At 35.3% G+C, this 22351-nt stretch overlaps 1 protein-coding gene across 2 annotated transcripts in view; it reads right to left on the reverse strand.

The window, feature by feature from the left end:
* Positions 1-22351, reverse strand: part of BAZ1A (bromodomain adjacent to zinc finger domain 1A) — a 61574-nt gene that overhangs the window by 14060 nt on the left and 25163 nt on the right. The window contains exons 6-21 of one of the 2 annotated variants that reach the window (XM_080593175.1): positions 21349-21436; positions 20488-20622; positions 19777-19879; positions 17110-17276; positions 16271-16366; positions 14360-14498; positions 13761-13907; positions 10769-10864; positions 10417-10641; positions 9621-9786; positions 9251-9364; positions 7946-8070; positions 6392-6997; positions 3441-3604; positions 3101-3255; positions 348-496 (exon numbers count right to left, since the gene is read on the reverse strand). In XM_080593175.1, the coding sequence (XP_080449301.1) occupies positions 348-496; positions 3101-3255; positions 3441-3604; positions 6392-6997; positions 7946-8070; positions 9251-9364; positions 9621-9786; positions 10417-10641; positions 10769-10864; positions 13761-13907; positions 14360-14498; positions 16271-16366; positions 17110-17276; positions 19777-19879; positions 20488-20622; positions 21349-21436 (2675 nt within the window). The remainder of the gene's footprint in view (positions 1-347; positions 497-3100; positions 3256-3440; positions 3605-6391; positions 6998-7945; positions 8071-9250; positions 9365-9620; positions 9787-10416; positions 10642-10768; positions 10865-13760; positions 13908-14359; positions 14499-16270; positions 16367-17109; positions 17277-19776; positions 19880-20487; positions 20623-21348; positions 21437-22351) is intronic. The other variant, XM_080593176.1, reaches the window with a different exon arrangement.

The following is a 22351-nucleotide window of genomic DNA, read 5'->3' on the forward strand; positions in this document are numbered from 1 at the left end:
CAGCTTATCTCCCAGTGCATCAGTGTAACTGTGAGACCATGTAAACAAGATCACTGAAGTGATCCAAGGTCAATAGGTATGTATTTAAGTAACAACATATTTTACTCTAATTTTTGTTCCTTTTTTTTAAAACATATTTTTCTTTCTGCACATCCTGAACTACGAATATCTCCTCATGATCTAATGTGTGTTGATTTTTTTTTAAACAATGGTACCTAGCAATAGGTTAGCTGTTTTCTCTTTTCCCCAACCCCTCTCTCTAAAACATTTAGTCTCACAAAAGAAGCGAAGACTAAAGAAATCCGACACAAAACTGGAGACACGCAGTTTCAAACCTGAAAGCTTACCAAGAGGTGCTTTGAGAAACCTTCGCTCAATTCCTTGTTCTATCTGGAGCAGTGCAGATGCCAAGTGGTGGACCACATTATTAACTGGCTGAGGAGTACTTGTACTTGTTGATGCAGCACTTGGAGCTTCGGTTTTTAATCCGACAAGTCTAAAATAAAAGCATATTAAGCACATTTTAACATATTTTGAATTCAACACCATGGATATCTGCATGCATCTGTATTCACAGGAGGTTTTTTTTCCCCCCACTTAATTTATATGCATAGAATACAGACATGAACAGATACTGCTCAGGTGTGATTAGTCATCCCAGTTCTCAAGTTTGCTAATTAGTCCAGTTAATTGAGATAAATCATCCTTAGGTAAACAAAGATATCTAAATTTCAGGAAACATGGATGCTTGATTTTGCTAAAGTTAAGATTTTCAGAAGATTCCACCAGATAATTCCACCAGAAAATGAGAGATTCCTATAAAGAGCAGTTTTAATAATTCTTCCAATAAAAATAAATGAAATAAAACCCCAAAATAATTTTAGAATGTTACATTGAAAAGTCTTAATTTATATTCTCATCTTCTAAGAGCTTTTCTAAAATACTAACTCTTCCTGTAAGTTAAAAAGAAAAAATCCCACAGCAATAAAAAATATCATGTTTACATACATAGCAAGTCACTTAAAAATATTTCCAATCTTTTCATTATAAAGTATCTCTTCAAAAGTTTAGTATAAACAAATGAGCAAACTACATAATTTCAATGATAAAGACGAAAATAAACTAAGCCAGTATTTCAAGTATATGGTTTCTCCTAAGGATTAATATTAGGAGCTTGAGCCTCAGAATATAAGGCACCCAAGATCCTGGCCTCAGCAACTGTGCTGAATAAAACAAAACAAGCTGACTTGAAAGGGATGTGCTGTGGGTGTTTAAGTTTAAACATTTTATTTTTCATTTATTTTCTTTTAAATTCTCAACCAAGAATTAAGGTAGATTTGCAATAAAACAGTCTTTGGTCAAAGAAGGCAGCTAAGTAATCATTTCAAAGTGCAGTTAATCTTCTCAACCACAAGAATAAGTATAGTGTAGGAGAGCAACTCAAACTAATGAAATAAAATTCAATTTCTACTTGGGGTTTATCAAAAAATAACTAATTAACACCGTCTGGATTGTGCTTTATTCTGGTGAATGTGCAATGCTTTTGGTTGTCCCTCTTCTTTTTTCACACTTAAAAGCTGTTCATTATATTTTGCAGTCACACATTCAGAGAGCCTGAAAGCAGACAGAAAAAAAAAGCTGCATGCTTATTTACATTTCACTAGTCAAACCCCACAGTCTTAATGAGATGTCACTTACTCTGGGTGGATAAAAAGCCCAGCATCAAAAAGAATCTGTCGTATGACTGCAGAATCCCATAGTCTGTTTTAATATTCAAGACTTTAATATTAGAGTGGCAACAATTCAGAAACTTTGATGGAGTCTGTATCAAGCGCTAAAAATGAAGCAACAAGCTTCTGCCACTGAACTGAGAGCCACCAATAGAAGCAAGTGGTAACTGGAGACAGTCAAATTTTAGCTTCTTGATAAATGAAAACAGTGGGATATTTCTATGTTACAGTTCTCAGGAAGCAAATATCTATAGATTGTGTCATTCATGTAATGGAGATGACCCTATGTGTTTTGCATAGAACTGGAGAACTCAGATTCAAAGGAGAATCTGACAGAAAAATACTTATGCAAACTGCAATAAAAGGAGAAAAAACAGAAGCTTAAAAACTAAATTCCCACACTCAATATAGGATTCAAGAGTCTATCCAAGAATACTGCCTTCATAAAATAAAAATTTAATTGCAGAAAACCTCACAGAATACATAAGCAAACAGTACATTAGTACAAGAATTGCTTCCAGTGAATCTTTTTTCCCTGCAATATTTTAACATTTACATCCTTTCAAGACACAAGTTTATATGTATTAAGTAAATTAAGGTATACGTTTATTTCTGACAAGTATGCAACCTCTGAGAATTAAATATTTACAAGTTTTCACAGAAAAAACTTAGTCACTATGGTTTGATTTACAAACGCTGATTTGGTGAAAGTCTCCCATTTCACTCAAAAGTTTGTTTAGAAAAAAAAGAAAACGCTTTTGTAGTTCCAACGATGATTTGAGGTTTCATCCTTTTTTTTTTTTTTTTAAACTAGGCTGCAGTGTGATCTATAAAAGGATCATCATTATTAAATTTTAAGGTTGTATTGCATTTTTGCCACAGCACCAAAGGCTAATGCACACCACGGCCTGTTGCACTGATGGTTCTTACCGTGACTCACAGAGAGGTACATAATACATGACTATTACCACCGTTCCTTTTAAACACTCCTACTCTTTCCACAAAGTTTTTATTCTGGTGGTTCTCATTTTCCAGAATATTTCTTCCCTGCATTTTAAGTGATTTTTAAATTTGGCACGTGTGATTTCATTCTAAAAAGGACATTCACTTTGGGCAGCACAGTATCTGAATGGTAGCACTTGTCAAGCTGGCCTGCAGCTGTCTTTGTTTTATTTGGTGATAGAACTGTGCCATTTACAAGATATAAACCGACGCTAAAATATCACATTTTACAACTCAAAACTTAAAACTTATCGTTTCAAAAATATCAACTCATAGAAATTAAGAGTAAAAACGGTTTGAAGGTGGAAAACCAGAGTACTGTTACAGAACTCACAGAGAAGAGTCATTATTTAAATGGCAGTTCTTACCGGTCTTTCACAATAAATTTATCTTGATCATCAGTTTCCATTTCTTCAGATTCTTCATTCACAGCTTTAATTATACCATTTTCTTTGTTTTCATCATTTAAGAATTCATACCGCCCATGTTCTAAGGCTGCTCTCCAAGACTGTCTGTCTATAACCTGAAGCAAACATACAAATTTTAAGTTTCTGAAGAATCAAAGGCCACAAACTTCTAGTGCCAATTACTGTCTACGCTTAATTATATTACAGTGTCAGTGAAACCCACAGCATGCAAGAGTTCTCATTTAGGTTACAGACTTGACGGCACCACTGTGCTCCTAGGTGCTCTACAGTTCACAAATACCTTAATAGCCCCCAGTGTTCCCTGGTAGATCCTGTCTTCAATGTCCAAAAGGAAGTCTCTAAGTCTCAGTTCAAGCTGCTTTTCTGCAGAGATGTGGGATGCATCATGGGCATTCTGCATCCTTCCACGTCCTGAAGGAGGTCTAATGTCACTTTGAGGTTTGTCTGTAATAATACCAAATAACCGTTAGCGAACTTTGCTCCTTCTAATAGCTGGCAGTGGAGGGAGCAATAGGTTGTACACGGCAGAAAAATCTAAACAACGGTTCAGAACTCCCTTCCTATAGCAAGGGTTGTCAATACCAACATCTCCATGCCAACTAAAGCATCTGATCCAGCCAAGCAGAGTATCCTTTTAAGAGAAGACCTGAAGACTAGCATCTATGTCTATCTATGCATCCCAACACACAGGATAAGAAATTCTTATCAATTTAAAAGACATTGTTTTGCATTTATCTACTACTTTTATCTGCCATGCATGTTTATCAACAACTCTGCTATGAACGCAAGAGGAAAAATCACAAGACAAAGAATAAAGTCACACTTCTGGTATTTTTTGTATTGCACTATCCTTACTTTGCAGGACAAGCAGAACTCACTTTTCCTTTGTGCATGGATCTTTATCGTAACATTTAAAACATGCATGTGCAATTGTCAAGTTACAGAAACCAACAGAACAAGGTATAGTCCCTTTTTAAAAAATTACTTTGAAACCAAACAGATAAGATGCCACAGGAATGCACTAGACTAACTGTGCCCTCTAATTAGAGGAAAGTGGAGCTAAAAAAAGGAACAAGCCAACAAGATGTGTTACGAAAAAAGGAAGAGCCAAACAGCTGATGATGTAATGCCAAATGAAAAGACCTCTTCAGTGGGGAACCAAACATTTATGCAACAGTTCAGAAGCCACAGGAAAGAGCTCAAAGTATGCACACATCTTAAATTACTGTTTGTAAATCTGCATAGGTGGCAAACATCTCTTCACACAATTTACCTTAAATCCTCCAAATGTAGTGATGAGGAAAACATGCAAGAGCTCAGAGGTATTTAATCAAAAGTTACCTTAGAGCTGCTGTTGAGGAAGTACAGGACAAGTTTCTAAGACACTCAAGTGCAGAAATAATTCCCTGTAACTGAACGTAATTATGCAAATATTCTGAAAATGGATACTAGCACACTGATGTCTGGATGTGGGAAACATCCTTTTTGGTTTAAGGGAAAAAATCAGAAGAGAAATGTCTTTTCTTGAGCAGAACTAATACAGCTGCAATTGGCTTGAAAATAATTGATATGGAAAAGTAATTCCAGCAGCCATTTTCTTTCATGCTTTTTCTTTTCTTGTTCTTGTGAGTGGGAAGTGGAAAAAAGAAGAATGGTAGTCTAGAGAATTGCAGAATAGTTCTCAGTTACTTGAATCTGCAAATCATGTGAGTGCAGGAACTAAGGCAGCAGCTCAATTCCATTGTAGTAAAGCTCCCTTTAAAGGAAAGCTACATCTGCTTATCTTTTCTTATCACATTAAACAGGAAGCATTGGTATTGGGCCACTGCATTTTAATTTTCTTGTTTTACTACAATTTGAAGTTCAAAAACATATACATTAAGTTAATGCTATTCTAAAATTCTAGCATCAACAGAGAAGAAAAATTTGTGATTGTGGAAATCAAGTTGCCTCAGGACAGAGCAACACACAGAAATGTATATAAAGGATCTTCAACTAGGAAAATAAGGAAAACTCCCCCAAACACACACACATACATGGGCATAGCATAAAGTCAGATTTTCGCACCAAAACCCAGGAAAATAGCTGTAACACCTCTAAATAAAGCTTAATTACTATGCAGAAACTCTGTGCTGTGCTAGCTTTCACCGGAAGAAGGGTAGGTCAGTTATGGATTTATTAGTACCTGTACCCAAAGTGTCAGTGGCATGTACAATCCAGCAAAAACAGAATTCAGTTCTGCTGTAAATAGTTCTCCCTTGCCAATGTAGAGATTACAAAACTATTGTGAAGATTTTTGTGTTACAGTACAAAACAAAGTGACGTTTCTTGAACATTACCCTCGGGAGTTTACTTTTGGTAACATCCTCTACCCATCACCATTCTACAAATAACCCAGGTGCAAGCTTACATATACAGGATTTTATCAGCAATTGGAGTCAATGCTTTGGGGCAATAAATGGAAAAATACTTGGCCAAGAGGAAACCGGGGGGGGGGACGACACACAGTCCTAACTTTAGCATGGTTTTACATTCTACTCATTGAAACCCGTAAGAATTACTGTTCTGCGTATGCCTCCTCCTCTTGTAATAAGTATTTGCCAAAGGAGAGAGGGAGAAAAAAAAACAGCCCACAGAATCCACAGCATTAACGTTAAACCACACAACAACCAACACAGCTAGTTTTTTTCCTCCCCAAATGTTTTAGTATGACCCTGCAATAATGCTATCTTTCCCTTGTTCACAATACCCAGTCCAGCAAAGGCCTTTGAATAATTTCATGCATTGCTATGAAAGAGTGTGTCCCACCTACTCAAAAATCAATGTGACAATAAATCGCCTCCCTTTGTGAAGTTTCCTTCTCCAGTGTCACACCTTGACTCTCACCACAATGGAAACAAGGACATCAAATGATCAATCTATGACTTAACCTTTAACAGGTATTTATCTCTATCCCCCAGTAAACTTTTCCCAAAGCTCAAATTGCTTCCTCATGACGAAAATATTGCCTGTTTTTTTTAAGCATAAAGTATCACAAAATTAATTCTCAATTAGTAAAAAACAAACCAAAACAAAAACACACCATATTTTCCATGGAGCAAAATAACACTTAAGAAATAAGAATTATTCTTAGGAATTAATTATAATTAGAAGAGAGTTAAGAGGTTTCTAGTATAAAAAAGACGAATTACAACTGCGGAAGCAAATTAAAGTCAGGAACCTTTCCTTTACCTGGAATATGGAATTTTTCCACAGGAAAACTGCTTAGTTGTTCGTATATTCTATTTTTCTCCTGTAAAAGAGTTTCTTTTAAGGCACTCTCCCTATGTCCTCGGGAATTGAGAGCCTCCAGAAGTTGGTCCAGTTGTTCCCGAGAACTGTAAAAGCACCAACGGTTTGGTTTATATACTGGCCTTGGCACCTCTACAACAACACTGGTGTGTGAATCTTGGTCAATATTGGAGGTAGATTCAGAGGATTTCAAAGACTCTCCAGTTTTACTGAATACCTGAGGTTCATTTGTGCAAGACTGTACACTATTCTGAAAGGAAGAGGTTCGAGGCAACAACATGTCTTCTGTGAGACCAGAATAGTCTTCTTCTATAAACAATCCAGGAACAGAGGGGAAAATCCAGTAGCGTCGGTACATACGGTCACGACCTAAGGGGGTAATATTTGTGCAGGCTGTTGCATTCTGAATCTTTTCTAGTAGTTCCTTCTCTTTCTTTTGTTGCTCCTGTTTTAAAGCTTCTTCATCTTCAGCAGTAAGTGGTTCACTCTTTTCAGAAGTCTCTTCTTGTCTTGTAAATTCTTTATATCCGTTTTGCCCTCTCCTTCCTAAAAGTTAAAGGAAAAAAGAGTGGTAGCAGCATGCTTAGATTTATTTTAGCTAAAGAAATAATTTATAAGGGTTGGTTTAATTTATCTCCCTTCACAACTATCTAAACTTACACTGTCAAGAACTATCGGCTTGGTCAGGAAACAACTCCAGCTTTATTAAAGAAAAATAAGTGATTAACCCACTTTCCCAATAAAAAAGGAAGCCATCTTTACTGTACTTTCTCTCATTTACCAAGATTGAGATTTTTAGTATTATAAAAAAACTCTAAGAACTTAAAAGAATGTCATAAAACTGTCTTATCACAATAAAGTAAAACTCTAGCAATTGAATTCACTCTGTTTTGGACTTTATTTACTATACTCAAAATAATGAACTTAAATTCCCAGAAAACCTCAAGCAAAAACAGAAGTCATCAACAATTCATCTTCCTCTGATGAAACCTATGTCTAGTTACGAGCATTAGGCTATGGCAATTACTGTACCAGAGCTTCTATTAACATACTGCTTAGGAAGCCTGGGAATAAGTCTGATTTCATTCTTATACAAAAGGCATACTGCTTCATTAACAAAAGCAAACTAAATACAACCACTCAATGTAACATTTTCTTTTAGAAACATGTCGTTTTTGAAGATTTCTAACAAAAAGAATAAAAAACACGTCGTATCTTATCAGATGAGATTCTTTCAAAGTCACTGAGGTACATTACTTTTAACTGTCATTGTCTGTCAGGCAAGTATACAAGACAAGATGCAGGACAGGAAAAGAACATACAGCTGAGCTGGCAGCTAGATCTACGTCAGGCCAGCTAAACTCACTTAATAGCCCACTATGATCATGATCTTTTTTAAAAAGTTATGAAGATTGATGTTTACTGAAAGTTTAAACAAGAACTGCCCAGTTGTGTGCATGCATTCACACAAACACACATGTGCACACGTATTACCTCTTCTTCCTTTTTTGTTTGGTCCCAGCTCTTCTTCATCTTCTGTCACTGTGTCTACATCTTGCTCTTTACGTTCAGTTTCCTTGCTCTCTGTACTAGTATCAAGGTCTTCCCGTTCCTCCTCCCTGAGGCAATTAAAAAAAAGGTGACAGGCTGAGCAACCACATATTAAAAGCTGAATGGAATGAAAAGAATACATGATATAACATGGCATCTTTAACACAAACAGTATTTTCCTCTCAGAAGTACTTAAGCTTGTCACAGATCTATAACACTGCATGCTTTCTTTAAAGAAATGAACAGTCATAAAATATATTAAACACCGAAAGAAACTCACTGAACTGAAACTGGGAAGTTCCATATTAAAGACTAAAAACAGCTCTTCAGTATTCACTCTTTCATTTAAAGAGCATTACTGTAATCAGACCCTGTTTCATGTTTTCCTAAGATACTTCTACTACGCCACATTATATTTTATCTTTAGTCATTAAAAATATACAGATTCCCTCATCAAAATATATATCACTTTATAAAGTGTTTATTACACATTTTTCTCCCTAATCTAACAAATATAATCCAAAACCAACAAAACTACATGCAACCATTACAGGATAACATTTTACACAAAAACACACACCAATTATAGCTTCAGAAACATAGCACAGACCTGTCTTTAGCCCATGCTCACCTCTTGCAAGCAGATTTATTTAGCTAACTACCTCCCTCAAGCAGGTAAGGATACAGTTTTACGTATACACTTTTTTTCCTGGAATCAAGACAGTTGCATACACATGAATCTTACCTTCTGAAATCATGCAGTTTTAATAACAGAAAAAAAACTATTTTTATGGAAATCACCTGGGATAGCACAGCATTTTTTAAATGTTACTAAATTTGATTTATAAACAGTTATGCAAGGTCAGTATTATTTAGTTCAGATTGGACCAATTCTTCAAATTAAAAAACAAACGAGAATGGTTTATTACGAGGATATTCGTAGATATGAAGCGAGTAAGACAAGTAGTGCAAAAAATACTGATGAGATTTTGCAAGTTCCTCTTATCAGTAGGTAAAGTTGTCAAGCTTTCAACAAAATTTTACATATAGTGAAAAATAATTTTTAAAATAATATTGCTTTCAAAGTAATCTAAAACACCAGGAAGAAAAAACACTAAGGGCTATATACTTTAATGAAAATATAATTTTATATATGAACAAGTCAGTAAAACTACACAGGCAAGATCTGGGCATGTGACTGAAAAGTGCTATATCATAATTTATCGCAGTAATACCACATTATCATACCCAACAGATACTTCTGTGGCAGGATTTTTTTGCTCTTCTTCCTTCAGCTTTTCTTGTTTCTCTTTCATTTTTAACTCTTGTTCTTTTAACCTTTCTTCTTTCCTCTTACGTATCCTAATAGTATAAAAACAGAAAATCAGTTGCGATCAATCTAGTATCTGATCTGGCTACATCTTTTTCCTTTATAATATCATCTAAAAATAACAGTAAAGTGGAAAAGCACAATCCTAAGCACAATGAAATTTCACTGCTCTCTAGGGTCTCAAGAAACCAGTAGAGAATACAAACAGTTTTTTTTATATTCCTTTTGCAACTGAAGATTAGTCTAATTTGTGTCAACAAGGTTTAGATTCCTGTATCCCAGTTCTACCTTGCTGCTGCTGCCTCTCGTTCTTTGCGATGCTGTTCTGCCTTTAATTCTCTGAACTCCTGTTTTGCCTGTCGTAATACATCAACAGAGTCCTCAATGAAATCTCGCGTGGAGACAAGAGTCAGAAGTTTCCCACAGAGGGCGTGAAGGATCTTCATCTTTTCTCCTAATAAAATTCAGACCAATGTTTACATTTCATTATGAAACTGATAAATAATCCTTACTCCTATACACTTCAGACAGAAGTATATAAAAACGCTCCCTCAAAGAAGTGAGTAGTCAGAAGTCAAACTCTTGTAGTATAATAGCTGCACTTGCAAAGAGGCTTTTCTTGAAATGGCAAAAATGCCATCTTTGCTCAGAGATGTAAGTCTTAACTTTTATTTTATCAACTCCAATAGCATGGAAAAGAACTAAAATGCAATATTGCTTTACAACTAGAGATAACAGGAACAGTAGATAATCATTTTTCTCCATTCACAAATAAACAAAACCCAAAATAGAATGGCAACAAAAAACAGGGGTTTGAATCAAACGCTCAGATGCTTCTATCACATAGAGCCCCTTATGACAAATAAAACTAACCTTTTTTATAGGATTATAAAAAGGTTCTCAGACATAATGAGATGCTATCTATGCGATCGGCTGATCTGGTGAGACCTACGTGACCCCCAGAAATCCCTTCAGACCTAAAATATTCTATTACTTAGTTAACTTTGACCACTGTTGATCTGAAGTTACAAAAAAAGCTGATCACTTGACAAGCAGTCTAATCATCCCTAACATTTTGTCTTACCTGGCAACAAGTCATACACTGAGGTACTTGAAAGTTTCTTCAAGAGACCAGGATTACTTAATCGCAGCTCCATACAAGCATCATCAGTAGCATCAAACCCTCCTCGTTTCTGGTAGCGGTATTTTGCATTGGCTGATGTTACATCGGCACCTGATGCTAGAATGTGAAGTCTGAGAATCTCAGAAAGAGTGCAGCTATCAAGATCCAAGTTTTTCAAATTGCAGCCTATAGTTGAGAAGAATGAACAGTTATTTTACATAGACATTTAAATGTATACGAAAATAAAAATGTGCTTTAAAATACAGAGTAAAACAAGAACAGTAACAAAACAAGAAGTGAAACCCACACATACCCTGATGTAACTGGGGCCATGCAGCTGCCAAAGTTGCAACTGCAGACAGTGCAGATTTTGTGGGGTCTGCATCTTCATCCAAAGCCTCTGTTAAATCTTTAAGGAAATAAACACTTTATTCTAGGGCAAGTTAAAACTTGTACTGTGGAAGGGAGGAAAGCAAGCCATTTTTTAAAGTTGCAGACAAAGCGAAAAGAGGCCCGATATTTACAAAAGCATAAATATATTCAAAAATCAATTCAACATCCAAATTAGAAGTAACGTATCTTTAAACGCAACTAAAAACCCAACTAATAACTAAGGACATGCACCACATGCTACACACTATTCTCCCAGTAGTATATATGTAAGCTGCTAAAGCAACCACAATGTACGAGACATGCACAATGGCAATATAAAAGGCAATGAAGAAATGAAGCAGGAAACACACTTGAAAGCAAAAAAAAGCAAGATGCAAACACCTCCATTTTGTTCCTTCAAATGAACTGTTACTTACTTAAGTTTTAAGAAAGACCATCCAAGCCAATTAGACATTTTGATGCTGGTTATCACCATTCACTGTATATTTTTAATATGCAACTTATAGACAACCTCACTGTTCCGCACAAATATGATTACCAAGACTTTAAAAACAAACAACATTTCACCAAAAGAAGCAGCTGCAGTTAATAAGTAGCATCACATATTAGCAAACCAACAAGGAAAGCAGGGGAACTAGAAAGCAGAAACAGCAAAATTCCTGTCTTTTAGACAGAAATTTCCTTTGCACTTACAGGTATTTCTCCAGAGGGCTGGCAGATTTGTTTTCAGCGTTATATGCTGTTTCAACAATTTCACTTTATTCAGTAACTACTTAATGATTTGGACCTAAGTCACCAATTGACCAAAGAGCCACAAATCCAAACTAAGACCACATAAAAAGCAAGTCCACAACTGAGTCTTGAATGATGATTAATGTTGTTTGAAACCTGTTACCAAGACATCGCAAGATGAATCTCTCCATTTCTCCCTTCCACCTTACCCACCTTACAACACCGTTTTAGAAGGTACTATACACCCAAATCCTGCACCCATCATATTTTCTGTCATGGAAGCACTGCCTGCACAGAACTTAAGTGAGCAAACATTCATGCTGACTACTAACAGTTTGGTTTAGCCAGAACTACAGAGGCGAAAACATCTTATTCTTTTACATGAAAGAAGCTTCTAAACAAGAATTACAAAAAATGCAAGTTCAAAGGTTTAAAGTAACAGTAGAAGATAGAGTGCCCTGCCCACAACTCTGTCAAACTAAAAATGACACTGCATGTTTTTGCAATTGCCAGCCCCATGTAGTAAAATCAAACAAGTTATATTGGATTTTCTTCTACTCATTCCTGTGAACAATATGGAATTTAATCAACTATTCTACGATTACCTCATAATTGAATCTTTTTGCTTAGATTGCCCAACTTGTGCTCCCAGTATAGTATTTAAAAGAAATTTATGTAATTACTATTGAATTTAGCAGTTGTAGTGCAAAATTCTTAACTCTGCATTTAATCTGTAACTTCACCCAAATAACAAGAGCTCTTCTTGAATACAGCATCCATGTCTTACATAAAGGTATTTTATAGATTGGACATAAGTACAAAAGTATTGCACAGTTTTCAAGGGAGGAATTAAAGGAATCATCAAATCAAACACGAAATGTTCGTATATTCCCACCTAACTCTAATGACATAAGACTAGCAGGAAGGATCTTGTCTTTTTTTTAGAGCTTCTCTTATTTTTTTTATTTTTTTTTTTTTTTTTAACTATACACCAAGTTTGACAGTCCATGAACACAAGACCTACTGGACAACAGCCGTGTGGCAATAGCTGTCATCCCTTTCCACCAAGCACTGCATGAAACAAACGAATTGTGAAAAGCCTGAGACCTTAGATTCAAAACACAGAAGGTACATGCAGCAGTAACATATTGAATATTTTCCAGGGTCCCATTCTGGTGCTTCCTTCTACCTCCTCAACCATATTAACACATTGTTTGATAGACAGTCATCTTTGATATGTTTGATAGATAGGATGAGCGTAACGAAGAGTTAGGATCAGTTCCCCGATCCACAGCAAGGCTTTAAATAGCTGAACTAAAACAAGCAAGGGAGAAGCACCTTGCAAGGGCATAATCAGAAGAATAAGTCTGTATTATTGACAAACCCTTGGAAAGCACCCTGGGTAGCATCAATAGAGTACAACGCTCTGCAGAATGAACCTTAGAGCATTCACAGACTACTGGCTGAATCACTGACCTGGCCCAACACAATACAGAAACAGCTTAAGGATGCAGACATAATGTTGTTTACTACATACATTTGGAATAAATTCTGTGCTTCCTTCTGATTAATGTTTATAGTATACTGAATTCCTGTAAAAACGTGTGCAACTTTCAGCCTTACCATGAAGCCTAAAGACAGAGTGACACTGGAAATCTACAAACCCAGTACTTCATCACTGTAACTTAACACTTGGATGTCTTGAAGGATGATGGATATTGAGATCTCCATTATACATGAAAAACTTCCCAGCACAAATAATTAGACACAGACATTTTTTTCCTAGGTAAAGACCTTTGAAAAGATTTAGGTAAATGACTCTTTTTCCTGACCCTCAGGAGAAACATCTAGCAGTGCTGAAGGAGGAACAGCAGGAGGACAAAGGTGAACACAAGTTTCCTTCACCTCCAAAGCGTAAGCAGTGCTGTTAAATGCTTATTATGCTTTGCTGGACACAACTGAAGTAATAATGAGCTTGCTTTTTCTGTATTTTCCCCAGCCCCCACCCTCCATGCCCAGTTCAAATCTTTAATTTCAGATAAGTGAAAAAACAAGACCATTTATATACAATATCCATGCATAATAAGATGAGGTTAAACAAGGAAATGACACAAATCATGCAGTTTAAAGTTAATTCAAGTGAAATTTCATTTTTTCAGCAGTAAAATTAAGGATCTGACCTTTGGTCTCAGCATCAGCTATTTGATCTTTGGCCACTTCTTCCTCCTCTTCGGCCATTGCCTGAAAGATGGCAGTCAGGAAGAAAAACAGCAATTCACATAGTGGGCCTTCAGTGTCATTTCCTACAAGAGCTTCCTCTAAAACTTCTGTGAATAAAGTTTAAGAAGCGTCACTTTTGCCACAAAGCTGGAAAACAATTACGTACTGAAGAATGTAAACATTTTTTTATCTTTCCTTCAGGTATGACAATCAAGCTACTTTTCCATAATTCACTGCAAATATTCCTAAGGCGATGCTGTCAGAAAAAGTGCTGACCGAACAAGGTTATTTTCTTAATATACAACTGCAAGAATGAAGTACCAGGAGACATTTATAATGAGTAGATTAACAGCTTCTAATTGAAATTAATTTTCTTTTTATAAACACTGCAGAAATTGACTGTAAGGAGAAAAACTGATTGATACGCATGTGTGAGCACTGCTTTATCAAAGCTGCATGAACAGCTTTGTAGTAGTGGTATAAGGGTGCACCTAAAACAGTCAGTAGGAGAAAGGACACCACAGAATTGGGGCACTTGGCCACATAAATGACAACTTGCCTAAAGTCACTCCTTCAGGAAATTCATCTTGAAGATCAAAAAGTTCACCAAAAGCATATAAAAACTCCAAAACCATCAGAGCATCACCAAAGATCTCAGGAGGAAGTCTTGTCTTCACTGGCATCGGAACAGGAAGTTCCTGCAATCCAAAAGGAACAACTTAATATTGTATCTGGTTCCTGCAGAATACAGGTGATTAAAAACAGTCTGTGATTTTAAGGAATATATCTGTTGGACTTTTTTTTTTTGTTTGCTTACGTTTTACTGGAAATAGTTCTGCAAGACAACCTATTACCATGGTAACATCTGTGTAACATTTGTAACAAAAAAACAGAACAGCATGCAACTTGGACATAAATCTTTTGTAGATACGTAAGTTATTTAACTTCACAAACAAGTAATTTTTTTGTCATTGTTTAAAGGAACTCAAATCCACAAGTTAAAACAGTGTGTATAGAGATATTTCCTTTAAACGTGTAATATTCCATACGAGTTTGACTTTAAAGTTTTATGGAATTGTCCAGACAAGCAAAAATAAACATATTCTGAAAAAGCTACTCATCACTGCCTGCAAAGACAAGCTAACAAAAACCCAACACATACATATAAAACACACCCATCTAATACTAGGATACGCAAGGTCATGCCCAATGACTGCATGTTCTGGTATTCGTCTTTTTGCATCGGTAAGGCAGTTATGATACCTGAAGACATTTCAAAGGGAGCTGATAAAAGCATGTAACAGGACCACTTAACAGACACTACCAAGAACTCACAGACAGTGTCTAACTCTTTGACCTTCAAATTACTATCTTGATGCAACTTTTCAAGGTTTGTCTTCACATAATGGTTCTCAGTAGACAGAGAGAAACACTTTCCAGAAAGCATGACTTCCTTCCACAAAAGTAGTAGTTCACGAATATGAATGAGAACAATACTTGATATTACGCTTTCAGAAGAACACACCAAGCATTTCATCTATCTCCTGAGAAGGGTATTTTTTGAGAAGCAGTCTGTGGATAGAACTGTCTTATTGCTCCCTCAGCCAGGCTCATCTTTATATTCTTCTCAGTTTTCACTTGAAACAGCAGCACTGTTTTGCACAGCTTCCTCTCATTATGACAAACTCCTTCACTTTTTTTCAGTTTCTTCTTTTTCTATACACTAGCTAAGTTTTCACTCCTCTTCATAGGCCTATTACAACTCAAACATATTCAATATGTTTCATATATTCATATGTTCTTCCCAACACATGCTATCATTTCAATTAATTTACTACTTTTCTACTATTACTTGTCCTCTTTGCTTCTATCATCTTTCCCTACATATCTCAAACTCATCCTTGTGTTTTTGACAATTTTGCCTCCTTTTGCTATCTCCTGCCAAAATTTATCATACAAAGTGTATGTAAACGTATAATAGCAGACAATCTTCTGTTATGTAGAACCACATTACTCTTGTTTAGAAGATTACCTTTGGGAGGTAAATTCTTTTTACTTTCTATAGGTTTCCAGTATTATCCAGAAAGATTCATTAAGCAAGCATATCTCTAGAGTTTAAATCAAGAGTGTACTACAGGTAGTAATGAACTAACATCCTTTTTCTTTTCCATCCAAAAATGTAGTTTCTTCATTACATAAGTCTTTAAGTAACTCAGGCTTACTTTAGGTGAACTCATGTTGCATAAATTTAAACAAAAAAATATTAGGAATATATCTGTTCCATAATAAGACTAAGAACAGCCTATTAAGTTTTTCTGGAGTGTGAAAACGCAGGTACACACCGTCCTTGTAGCATCACCATTGGGAAACATATGACCACTGCTGATAACCATATCTACCTCTGTATAAAAGAATCTGGCTTGCAGACCCTAAGAGGTACGAGTTTGAGGTATTCCAAATTCAATCATACCTTAAGATCATCACATTCCATATCCTCTCTAGGCTTACTCCACTGTTTAAGGTATTCCACATATCTTCTTTTTTCTTCACGCAGCTTTTCTCTTTCCTGAAAAAAGTCAGAATTGTATTAAGATACAGTTGGATCGCCCTACTACAATTTCTAGAACTACGCCATTTACTGTTTCAATCACACTGAAAAGTAAAATCAAACCGTATTTCATTAGAATGAAATAATCTATTCACTTATTTTGTATAAGATAACAAAATGTTTTAAAGTGAGCTTCAGTAATGCTTTGTTAAACTTTTTTCATTTGTTTGATATTAAAAGGAGGCCAACTGAAGGAAAAAAAAACATCTAAAATAAGAGCATTCACGAATGTTGCCAAAAAAGACCATCAAAATATATACTGATGTGACTGTGGCAGAATGTAGTGGCAAAAACAATTTATTCACATTTAAAGTGACAGAAACTTATTTAGCAATTTCAATCCAAAGAGAAACCACGAGGAAATCCACGTCTAATATGCTGTGAATCTGACACAGTATGGTGTCTCTAAACTGAAGACAGCCATCAAATCAAACACTATCATGCAAAATTGAAAAAAATCAAAATATTTCTGAAGTATGTACAAAGTAACTTTCCCTAGTTTGTAACATTAGTTCACAAAAAAGTTTATCTAGAAATGCAGTTCCCTGGTATGTCTTACAAATATCCATTCTTCTAAAGCTGCATTTCTAGGAACTCAAAAACAGTTAATGGAAAATAACTAGAAGCAGATAGCAACTAAGAAACAAGTTAGAAAGCCATTATGCTGTTCCTATATGAAACATATACTGCAAATGCATTACTTTTTCCTTTTCGATTTTGAGTCTCTCTTTCTCTTCTTTCTTCTTCATCCTTTCTTCTTCGACAATCTTCTTTAATTCCTCTCTCTTTTTCTCCTTATCTTCTTTCTCTCTTTTCCTGGCTTCTATAGCATTTGCCTTCTCTCGTTTTAATCTAGCTTTTTCAAAAGCTATGCAGGAAAGAAAAGTTATTTACAAAGTGTTAATTTTATTTAGCTGTGCTTAAATAGACTGATCTTTTTATAATTACTACATGAAAAAGATATGGTTTTGAATTGTTTCTATGCAACCAGAAATTCAATCACTTGAAAGTTCTTTAGAGAATCAGAATTTCAGGGCTTAAGTATTATACATGTTTTACAAGGTTGTCATCACTGTAATAAAGTCAACCTTCTCTGTTCTTAATGAGTATACAGATGTTTATTACTTATTTTTTTCTATCAAAAAACAAAGATGACAACAGATTCCAACTGCGTATAATTACAGCAGTGTATTTAATAATGTCTGCTTAATAAAACCATGTCATAAGTAGGAATGACATATAACCATGAAATACTTGTGATAATAAAACACTTTAAAGTGGTTTTTAAATATTTAATAGAGTTATTACTGAAAAGTCAATACATTTCAAATCTAGTTAGTACTTGAGTGTTTTTTGTGCCAGTTTTACTTCTGTTACACAGCTTAAGCTGAACTTCAGTTGTTAATAAATGTTATTGCCTGAGGAGATCCAGATTTTCTTGTAGCTGTCTGCAGGAAAACAGCAGGACACATACTTCCACTTTCTGTGGACAGACAATATCTGTAAACTGCCACAGGCTAACAAATAAAAAGGCATCAGCAGGCTTACCATTTTAATTGAATAAGCAAGATGGCTAGAATCACAAGTGAAGAAAATGAGAAAAAAGATTCTTACTTTAACGCAAAGAGTGTAACACCAGAAAAGTTTCCAATTCAGTTTTCCTGCGAAATTCTGAAAATAGGCTAGATCGTTTTTACAGCAAGGTGTGGGACCTAACAGTAGTGACTCTCACCCAGAAAATAAAAGCAATGATGCTCATTCCCTGCAGTCTTCTACATAAGAAGGTTGATTTTCCAAGGTACTTGGTATTTTGCTACACCTTTTCACATTAGTAAAGTGCTATAAGCAGCTCTTTTTGAGACTTTTTTTTAAGACTTCATGAATCTTACTAATTACCATTCCAATTAAGTATTATTTACAGGTAAAAATGTTTAGCTTAATATTCAGTTACATTAACAGTGCATTTGAAAGTGTATGTTTAAGCTTATTTTACAAACGGGATCATACTTTTCAAGAAACTGGTATAATGTTATACCTGTTTCAACAAGAAAAGATGCAGTTCTTAAAAAGAATAGTTTAGAGTCATGGGACAACAGTAAGCTGAAAATGAACACACACAAGTGTGACAACATGGTTTTTAAGATTTTTTTTTCCATTTGATTCCTTCATTATTTTGTGTCCCCAGCAAAGATCAAAAAGCTTTTTACCAAGTTTGAATATCAACCTGCTCAAGAGCTTTTTAGCCAGGTGGCAGAAAACATTAAGAGTACATTTAGATCTCCGTGCCAGGCAACTTATTACAAGACTGGTTGCTCTTTCATTGTTTGAAACCATATGTTCTAAGAGCTTTGGGTTCTAGCATGCAATCAGATAAATGTAAAATTAAGACAAAGCACATCTTAACTAGCCTTCCAGAAGCTGTAGTGAGTGCCACGCAAGAAAGGAAGCAGCCTTGATGGCGTTCCATTATGACCTTATTCCATGCGGTCAGCTTCAGCACATAAAAAATAAATGCCAGTTGTGCAAAGATGTGAACAAAAGACTGCAGAACCCCTTAAACCCTAGCATCTTCATCTCCTCAGCAGGAAAGGCCCTGATCAGCCACATGCAGTTTTGCAGTTAGTCCAGTTAAAAGCAAATATTGGACTACATAATTTCCCGAGGTCCCTTCCATATTAAAAAATTGTATGGCAGTGGAAATAAAAGACAAACCACAAGTTCACTGGACTGTCCACAGATGAAAGCCTTATGAAGGAAAATTGTGCTTATAATTCAAAAGACCATCTCTTTGTTTGGGCAAGGAGACGTTCTTTACCATGTCTCCACAAGAAGACATGCCAGTTTACCTAGTTAAACCCACAGAACAGCTACGTGCGTCCTCTTATTGCATTTGAAACCAAATTTAAATAGATCAGAAACACATCAAAATTAAGCCAAGAAATACTTCTAAAGTGATTTGTGCTCTTTGAATTAGAACAGTGTTGGTAGTTTTTCTATTTACAGATCTTCCTCAAATCACGTATCAGTTTGCGTTAAAAGCCTGTGCTTTGATACATATTCAGCAGATAAAATCTGGATTCTGAAGATATGTATAAACTTCTGCAAAACTTTATTTTGCTCCTTACTTCTCTAAGATAGAGACCAACATAGCTGGACTGCAAGCCTCATCCCCTTCCACAGTTTAGTCAAATAAATAGACTCAGGGAACAATTCTAACCACTGAGGTACCCCTTGCAATATAACTGCGGCAGTACATTCTTATTACTTTCTCCCCTTGAAAGGTGCAATCCAGAAATACTCTAATTATGGTCAGCTCTCAGACCTGCAAGAACAGGTTCTACCAGTCACAAGACTAAACCTCAACTTACCCATGGCTTGCATATCTTCTTTTTGCCTTTGGAATCTCGTCTTTTCCTTTGTTACTTTATTTTTGTTTCCTTGGGGATTTTGTTTAGCTGGAATATTGTCCTCCTGATAGAGGGTTGGGAGGGGGGAGTGGGAAGAAAGAACATAACATATACAGTGAAATGGCCTACAACAAATATTCCCATTTTTTCCATCTACTCTCTAAAACAAAACTGTAACCATTTCTCAGATACACCGACTATTCAGAGATCCTGTCTTGTAATGGAAAAAGAAAACTTTCATCCATCTTTCTTTTTAAATAAAAAGATTAGAGCATTAAGCTTTGATATGTTTAATTACAATTTCGTCAGTTGCCTGTATCTGAGAGTATGAATTCTGTTTTTTAGCAGATAATTTATTAATCATTCCCAGAAGGGACAGGTACTCCATATGCCTTCACAACACACTGAAAAGCTAATTTATTGGTGGGATTGCAGAAGTAAGCATGACAAGAATGAGAAGATAAATACAAAGTTTGATCTCTCTCACAAGGTTAAATACAAAGCAAGCTACTTCAATAACAATTACGCAATATTTCCCAATTTATCCTCAAAAAAAAAACAGTGTCAATCTTGAATTCCAACTGTTCTGAAAGTTCACAAAGAAAATGGAAAAACTGAAGTCTACACTGATTTGTCTTGATCTGAAGTTTAAAATTTTGTGGTATTACTTACATGACTAATGGACGCCCTCTTTGGAGGTCTCCCTCGCCGTCTGCTTGCAGGACTGAAGATAAATGTGGGTGGATCATCAGGAAAGAAGTAAGAGAAATGTTGTTCTGCTAGATTATATTTTGCAATTGATGTTGCCTTAGTAAGAGAGATGAAAACAGATATTCACTGTGAGATTGTTACCTTTTCATAAATATAATTAATGAATCATTCATTCAGAAGGACTGTAAAAGTAACTAGATTCACAAGTGGTTATCTTAGCATAAGAAATAAAACCCTGCAATAGTATAAATGTAGAGTTAATCCATCAAGAGGATAATAATGTAACAAGCACACATTTGAAAAACAGAATTTGACCTAATTTGAGACTTAGTTCAGTCTACAATAAAATATTTCCAAAGATAAAAGCATCACAACAGAATAATATTATCGTACTGTGTCAAAACTGAAATGGTTAGTTTTACGTGACTCAGAAATACTAGCTGCATACCTTGATGAATGTAAACAGACTAAGTAAAAAAAATACATTATTTAATTTTTTTATATTTTTTTTTAACGTAGGTAAGAGCTGCCATTTTTATTCAGGATCTTTTCTAAACTGGCAATTAATGAAGATCTTAGAGAACTAACTTCTGCCTGGTGTACAGGAAACTACCATCTTGTTTACAAGCAAAAGTTAACAAAAACCCATTTCTAGAAAAAAATACAGTATTCTTCATTTTGGAAAAATACTAACAATGTATTATACTTATAATAGGTTAAATTCAATGTAGTTTAAAAACTGAGTAACACGTAGAGAAGTGCAAGAAAGGACAAAAGATTAAGGTCAATATTCTATCACATAAGTCATTCCATCTTATTTACCTTAGTTTTAATGACTCCATCATGTGGTTCACAGTGTTGTTTCAGAAAAAGTTTAAGTCTATCACGAGAAAAGAGATGTTTCCTCCGGCTGTTTTAGGAAATAGAGTTAATATTATCAACTAACAGTGCAATCATTGTTTAAATGAAGCTGACAACATGTGCAAGAACTGATGTAACTGATCACATCATTAAGCTTTTCGCCATTTTCTTCATTATAAACTACACCCTTACTATTTATGCATATTTAAGTACAAATATGCATCCATAATTTCTGTTTTGAAAATCCTAGTATGTCCTCCGTCTTACACATACACACACTTCCACAGCCTATTCAACCTCATTAGACCCTCTACAAACATTCCATACAATCAGTGGCATTTATAATATCAAAATAAAAGGAAAATCCCATTGCTTTAGATGAGAGTACAAAACAAAGATTAAGAAAAAAAGAGCACAAATGCAGTATTCACAACTCACAAATGACAAGGTAAGGCACAAAAGTCTCAAGCCAGCAAATGTGAGAGGTGAATTCTCAGTTTGGTCAAACTGTATAACTCCCCTCTACAGGGAAAGTGGGCACTCTAAATGCTTCCTGGAATGTCAGGGAATCTGTACTACTTCATAGAAAAGAGAAAACCAACCAGGAGTTGCTGAGTTTATAGAAACCATCTGGCTGGAAGTACCCTGTTACCATAAAGTTCAGCAAGTGCTTAAGCGCACAGAAGAATATAGATGATACCTGAACAAGGACTAATTACATCAAGTGACTTGCCCATTACACAGGAATAATTTATGAAAAAAATAATCCTGATTTACGCCGGAATAAAATTACTTGAAATCCCTGATATTTTTTTCAGAGCATCCAGATTACAGAGTTTTAATGCACAATCTATTCTTAAAAAAACGTAACACTTTTGTTTCCAACAAAGTTCAACAAAAAGTTATGTTATTTTTAAAAGGTCTTTACAGCTTTCTATTTTATAATAGTAAAACAGTCTGATAA

Source organism: Anser brachyrhynchus (genome assembly GCF_964034855.1).
Source record: "Anser brachyrhynchus genome assembly, chromosome: 5".
Classification (NCBI taxonomy): domain Eukaryota; kingdom Metazoa; phylum Chordata; class Aves; order Anseriformes; family Anatidae; genus Anser; species Anser brachyrhynchus.